At 41.1% G+C, this 7,364-nt stretch overlaps 1 protein-coding gene across 3 annotated transcripts; it reads left to right on the top strand.

The window, feature by feature from the left end:
• Window positions 1-3,049: 3,049 nt before the first annotated feature.
• LOC125459367 (pro-adrenomedullin-like) lies at window positions 3,050-5,593 on the top strand. Of its 3 annotated transcripts, none has more exons than XM_048545762.2 (4): window positions 3,050-3,178; window positions 3,644-3,752; window positions 3,923-4,060; window positions 4,651-5,593. In XM_048545762.2, the coding sequence occupies exons 2-4, from the start codon at window positions 3,652-3,654 to the stop codon at window positions 4,922-4,924; spliced, it is 513 nt and encodes a 170-aa protein (XP_048401719.1). In that variant the 5' UTR covers window positions 3,050-3,178; window positions 3,644-3,651; the 3' UTR covers window positions 4,925-5,593. The 3 variants fall into 3 exon arrangements, with proteins under 3 accessions (XP_048401719.1, XP_048401720.1, XP_048401718.1); XM_048545763.2 differs by having other exon boundaries at window positions 3,051-3,178; window positions 3,641-3,752; window positions 4,654-5,593; XM_048545761.2 differs by having other exon boundaries at window positions 3,051-3,178; window positions 3,641-3,752.
• Window positions 5,594-7,364: the final 1,771 nt, after the last annotated feature.

The raw sequence follows: 7,364 nt of genomic DNA, 5'->3' as shown, positions 1-7,364 counted from the left end.
ATACAGTACTTTCTTGAAAAAAAACTGAGCTGAAAGTCTACAGCACAAAATTGTGATTAATTCTACAATAAATAAAAGTTTGAAACTCCTTAATGTACATTACTGGCTAATAAAATGAATTAGGGTTTTTTTTAAAATTGTGAAACCAACTTTTTCTAAATCCTCTGGCCCACAAACTAAAAGAAGAAGCCAGCCAAGAAGAAATACAAGCATGAATAGGACTGCTGCTCTGAGTTTAATGGGTGATTATCATGACTCTAGGATAGAAGATTGGGAAACCCAGTCACTCCATTTAACTGAGACATTTTAACCTTAACCTAATGGTCATACAACACAAAAATAAAACAGAAATATGATTCTCTTATGGAAAAAGGTCAAATTATATATTTAAATACTCACCTATATTCCATAAATTGGCAGAATGCTAAAAAAACTTACAAAGCCCAATGAGGTTTCCATTAAAACATTAAATTAAACAATGTAATACTCCCCGATGATTATTGACCAATCACCTGCCAATAATACACTAGAGTAAAGGCTCTTGTGATAGATAGGTGGTATCCTTGCATTCGAGCCAAAAGGGTAGTCAATTCCTATGCGTTCCAGTGGTGTGTCATAACACAGGAACTGGTTGATTAAAAATAGAAACAGCAAAGTGAATAGAATGGTGTGACAATTCAATGAAATTAGAAGAAAACTGGCAAAAACAAGGAAGTTTCAAGTTGTATTGTAGGTAGTGATGAAGTGCTTAGTGGGAGGATCGCCTGTGAAAAACCTCGGTGCTTGACGAGTGAGAGGAAAATGAAATGAATTCACGGCGCTCACGCATGTCTCGTGTCGGGGGGCCGGGAATACAAAACACAGAAAAGCGCGTTAGAGATATATATTGTATCTGGATAGCTGGCCGGAAATGGATGAATGGGAGAAGGAAAACATTGAACATTCATGTTATTTTGTCAACTGTGTGACTCGTTCAGCAATTGTGTTTATCAAGTGTAGAGATGCTGGCAAGAAACTGGATATACAGTCACCGATCTGTTTAGGAACGTGTGGACATTATCGTTTAAAGATATCTACAGGAGCGGTTTTATTTATCTCTATGTTAAACGAAAAGAACAATTGAGATTTGAGTGGTATTGCTGCTTCCTCTCTGCCAATGATGCTCTCAGAACCCCGCTTCCCATTCGGACTATTTCCAAGTTTGGGTTGCGAAGTGAGGTTTCGAGAAGGCTGCAGTTTGGTGAAGTGCCAATTTTGGAAGGAACAAGCGACACTGCTATCTCAGGAATGTTGCAGAGGGATAAATATCTTTGTTCTGAGTGGAGTGGTGGCCAGCCAAATCCTTCTCACAAAATGTTTTGTTCGAGACAACTCAATTGCTCTCTCAGCGAGTGTTATATATTAGCTGCGCGGTGAAATTATCTACACGGCTAAATAATTAATTTGATATTTGCATTAATACTCCATTCTTGTAAGTAACCAGATCCTGACATGATTGTATATTATTCACTATAAGTATGAACGACCAACTCTAAAGGTGGTTCAATAGGTCCCGACGGCTTCCCTCACGTTAAATCTGTCACCTACGATAGGTTGGAGAAAGAATCACCTTCGAAATACGTCCAATTGAATCACTCTGATCTGCAATACCACATGCCATAAATAAACTCCTGTGAACCGATGGTCTAGTTTATTAAAGGAAATCTTCACTAATCTGTTGAATAATGATCAGAAATTGTATACATGTTTGATCAGCTAGAACTGAGCCATTGATCACTGCCACGTCTGGTCCTAAAGACAGAGTGCAGAGTGGAGTTCTCCGAGTAAACTGGCCAACTATCAGGAGGCGCAGATTTAAGGTGTTTGGTAGAAGGATTACAGGTGACATAAGGGAAAACATTTTCACAAAGAGGAAGGACGGTGTCAAGAATTAATTTCCCAGTTTGGTGGCTGAGGTGGAAACCCTCAACTCATCTAAAAGAAATCTGGATCTGCACCTGAAGCACAAGGCTACAGACCAGGGGCTGAACAGTGGGATTATAATCCGAGGCTAGTTTTATTTAGACATGATGGGCTGAATGGCCTATTCGTGTGCAGTCACGTTTCTTTGTTTCTAACGACAGGCTATTAGAAGGTGAAGGGTAATACTAGGCAGATCAACAAGAACCTGTGACGATGTTAGACCATGGTCAGGGAGCCATTCTAAAAACAGCAAGTGGTTGTAACGTTAACAGGAGTCATTTCGGAATGAATGTTGACCATATATTTCCGAGAACGGTTCTATTGAATTTTGGTAGAGTCGGAATAAGTCTTTTTTAAATGCAATGCCTCAACGGTGGCGTGTGACCACAGAATGGAAAACGTTTAGTCTAAAACGATGAAGCGTGTACGTGACAATTACTCCGGTTCACATTCCAATGATTGAGTAATGTATGATGACTGGAGATATCAGAGGCATTGCGAACTGAGTCTCTGAGGAAGCAGACGAGTTGAAGCATTAATCATTTGGAGCATATGCTGCCAGCCACACAATTCATGCCATGTGCGTTGACAAAAGGTACAATCATTGCAACAGAAAAAAATCTGATTAATTAAATTATCCACCATCTACACATATATCAAACTAATTGTTTCTGATGAAATTACATGGAGGCATTAACATCGTTCGTGCTACCTCTTCAACTGTAAAATCAGAATTATCATGTAGGATATTTTTAAATCCATAGATTATAGTATAATTAAGATGCAAACAGTTTGGGAAGTATAAATGTTTGTCGTAGTAAATGGTAATCCTATTAAATATCTTCGTATAAGCAACGTTTAACGTTTAGTTTAAAAATATCACGAGTTAACTTTTGAGTGTTTAACTACATTTGGTGAATTTATAGGCTAGAAATTAATTGCCAGTTGATTCTATTTATCATACCCATAAATGATGTGTGCATTCGGTCTGCAGGATGTGCTCTGGTATTGTCACGTCTTGTCTGCGAGCCGTCCATCAATTGAATCCCCGCCCCGTGTGCAATTCTATAAAGAGAGACTCCGGCTCTGGACTCAGTCAATGCGAATCGAGAATAACAGTTTCATGTCGATCTCTGCGCGAAAATCTTTATAAGGATACACCACAGAATTACAGGATTGAAGACTTTTGGAAAATCTCATCAAGTAGGCTTTGGAGGTAAGTCTGGAATGTTCTACCTTTGGCTAACTTAAACAACTTTCTGATTCGTTGCACCTCACCCATTTTCCTTGGTAGCTGCCAGTATTTTGTAATGTTAACGAGATGATGCGAAAGATAGCAGTAATCAGAACACTATATACTTCTTAGCAGGTTGTACTCGCTTGTGTCTCGAAGCATGTTGCTGTACTTGAATACCTCAGAACCCGCTGTTTGTTGATGATCTTTATCTAAGCATCATTGTTCGTAAGAGACATGACCAAAACGAACCTGGCAGTGACATGTGCTGAGCGGAGATTTTTGACCCCCGTAAACTGGGAAATACTGACCGCGAGCGCGTTGCTGACACATCACCAGAACTGGAGAAGTGCCTATCAACAGCAGTGTGCTCACGGGCTGAATACAAACAGGGCTTGGAAACAAGCGAAAGCCCTAATGCTGCCTGTTTTTGTTTTCTTTCAGCAGGTTTCACCATGAGGATGGTTCACGTTGCTCTGCTGTACTGCTGTTTTGTCTATTCAGCCTACGCCAATGCGGATGCCAAATTGGATGTAGCTTCGGCATTTAAAAAAAGGCAAGTTTACCATTGTATCTCCTTCCTCCCCACCACACCCCGGGGTTTTGTATCGCTGTCCCGCTGAATCGTGATATCATAAGATTATACTGTTTCTTTTTTAAACGAGGGGCTTCAGCAGTTTGTGGCTGTGTGCTTTCCTTACCGGGCGTTTGAATTTGGGTTCGCAGGTTGAACGCTTGGGCTTTAAGCCGAGCAAAGAGGGATCTGAAAGCTTCCAAACTGAAGAGCCAGGGTTTGATAGGAAACAGCCAGCAAGAGTTCGTGAGGACAGGAGACGTTAAGGAAAACTTAAACCTTCAGTCCAGGTAATTAAGGCAAATCCTTCGAGCGACTAACTTGAAAAAATAAGCGGTCCCAGAAGGTTTTGCACACATAGGCGCTACTCGGGCAAACCTCACAACACAATAAATTGTGAATTGAATGGATTTGAAGTTGAAAACTAAACTGGAAATAGCAGGGGGACCCCAGCTAATCTGGAATTGCAGAGCTGTTAGATAAATAAGATGAATGGGCTGCATTGATGTGAAATGCACAAGATTTCACGCTGAGAAACTAGCAGAAAACACAGGGGAGAACCGATTGCGATTCAGGGCTCGGTGTCCTTTCGCTGTTTGAGAGATTCCCAACCGTCCCAGAAGCCTCTAACTGTACTTCGTGAAAACATGTACATCAAAGCTGCCAGTAAATTCCACCTGAATTTTTGGGTTTATAAACTGTTCCCGCTACGTTACTTCTTTAAAACCCCGGCTGATGTTTCCCTATGTTTGATATTATACCCGGGTTTGTAAGGAAAACAAATCAGTTGACACCGTACAACTGAGCTCAGTTGGTCGGAGCGCCAGTTTCTCGGGTCTGTACTGACCGTGTGTGTGTTTGTGTGTGTTTTCACTCTTAGCAGCTCAGACGCACACATCCGCGTCAAGCGCTACCGGCACGGCATGCCGCATTTCCCCCAGCTCCACCTGAACCGGCCAAGCTGCCAACTTGGGACGTGCCAGGTCCAGAAGCTAAGCCACCGGTTAAACCAGCTCCTCAATAACCCGGAGAAAGACAACATGGCTCGGTGGAGCACGTGGAGCCCCAACAGCTACGGCAGGAAACGGCGATCGGTGCGCTCGAAAATAGCGCTCACGTTGCCTCGGGAACACGGGAGTATTCACAGGACATGATGGGCTTTGCAGTGACAAGCACAACACAGTATTCAGGACTGTCACTCCGGCCCCACCACCCTGGGCTAGAATATTCATGACTTCTGATGGACGTACGAATACTTGGCAAACTTTTCAAAGCACAGCAGAGGTCAGAACCGGTAAAAAAAAACCTTGCCAGAAATTGTTTTTTGGAGTTTCAGAACGAACTGAATGAAGGAAAGGGCGCCATCTCTCAGCGAATGCCTTGGAATTAAAGGCTCATACCCAATCTGGAGCCAAATTCCAGCTCATTATCTGTGGACTAGATTTGAACGATGTTGTTTTTCTGTGTTTGGATTACAGGGAGTCTAAAATCCTGCTAGTATAAAAGGATTGCATCATACTTGAAGGCAATTTCTATTGTAGAAAGTGCAATCGACGTTTTAATGTATGAAAGACATTGTATATAAAATTGTTTAAACTATTTAACATTTTCCTGTAACTGTACATCTGGACATAGAATTATTTTTCTACGTGATATAAATATATAAAGGGCATTGTAGTCTCAGCGAATTTAGAATCATGTGTCCATTATTATGGAGATAAAAATGCTCACTAGTTACCTGACTCCTTTTGTACATTCCAGACTTGCAATGACTGTATATGTTGTACAATCTATTTTGTCATAATGAATAAAGACAATAAACATTTGCCTACATTCCGATGCCTGTGGTTATTGGATGCCCGCTTGGTAACAAAGAAGCAATTCAGCGAGCATCACAGCTCAGTTTGGGATTGGTTTTTGCGTCAATATTTAGATTGAACTCGACAATCTGAGCACACCCTACAGCAGCCAGTCAGATCACGTAGGGATTTGCCTTCAGTTGTTTAGGAAAGGGAGAATACATTAACAGTGAACAGTTGCATTTCATCCAGGGTGGTTTACGCAACTGGTTCTGGTTGAAGGCGATAGGGCAGTGTCTGACTTGTTGATGCTCCGTGCTCGGAGCAAACGCAGACACCAAAGAACCATGTCGGGTGTGTTTTACTGTCAAAGCCAGCAGCGCCACCTGATTTAAAACCCAGAAACTACAAGAAGCAAGAATCGGGTTAATTGGTCCTTAGTTCTGATACCAAAGTGAGATTATAATCTATGCAAAAGCATATTACCCTCAGCACACTGACCGCGTTCGTCATAAAATCACTCAGGGATATTGTTTTGCATTTGGCCCCGCAGTTATAGATGGTTTAACCTGCCATAAAACGTCGGGGAGGATAAAAATTTACAGGGATGATTCATGTTGCAAGTTCATAACGCCCTGTTTACATTAGATCCTTTCATACCGGGCAAGTTTCTACAACTGCTTAAAAGCTTCTTGTGGTGGAGCGGTATTGTCCAAGCTCTGAGTCAGGAGGCTCTGGTTCAAGTCCCACGTTGTCCAGGAATGTATAACGTCATCTCTGAACAGGTTGATTAGAAAATAACTTTTCTAGCGCTGATCCAACATTTGGTTCCACGTGCTGTTAAAATCCGTACTGTAATTTTGGTTTCTCATATTAAAGTGTAAACCCATAGTAGAATTATATGAAATTTCCCCCCATAAAGACTGTTAACATCAAGAATCGCTGTGACAATTCAACTGTGACAATTCAATACAGATAGATAATTCTGATACTAACTGCATTTTTAGGTACTTCTAAGCATCATTGAGTATCCGATTGATTAATGGTCCTCGGAACTATTTAGGTCATCGATGGAGCTATTCTGCCACCTAGAGTTTGCAAAGAGTGTGAATTTTTCAGGACAGCTGAGAGTGGAAAAAATCATTTGAAACCCCTCCTGGGCAGGAGCAAGGGTCATAAACTGCTCTTCCCTTGTGTCAGGGTATTACTGCATTTTGACGAATGCTTTTCCTACAAGTCTCCAACTGAGGGGCATTTCTTTCAAAGCGTGAAAAGCATATAATAAGCAAACCCATTCCAGGAAATAACTAAAACAGGGGAGAGAAGTGAATGTTACAGCAATTATATGCTTGGGATATTTGCAAACCAACGCTTTAGGAAATCGGCGAAGTAACATTTCCGTCATTGAAATTTGAACATCTATGTAAAATTACTTGGCGTCAATACAGTTAAAGACAAAATCAAATATTCCCCCAGCTCTAGGCTACCTCAGGTGTATTTTCTCCAAAGGTAGAAAACTAGACCGAATTTTGTTTTTACCTTTGCTTTCCAAACCCACCGGGTTAAGGACATTTTCTTGTCTGGTGTTCTCGACACAGACATGGATGAACACATTCATCTAAACCCTCAACTTAAGCAAAGTGTGGCCAAATTCGGAAATCGTAAATACGGATTGTTTAAAATGTTATAATTTTATTTTAGAGAAGCTTCTTAATTTGCTAAAAGTACACAGGGAAGTTGATATGCGATGTCTGTGCTAATACACACCAGTAAGATTTATTCACAAATCAGAGCT

This window comes from Stegostoma tigrinum, chromosome 17 (genome assembly GCF_030684315.1).
Source record: "Stegostoma tigrinum isolate sSteTig4 chromosome 17, sSteTig4.hap1, whole genome shotgun sequence".
NCBI lineage: Eukaryota > Metazoa > Chordata > Chondrichthyes > Orectolobiformes > Stegostomatidae > Stegostoma > Stegostoma tigrinum.
The sequence above is the reverse complement of the archived record's forward strand: the minus strand, read 5'-3'. Positions and strand labels throughout refer to the sequence as shown.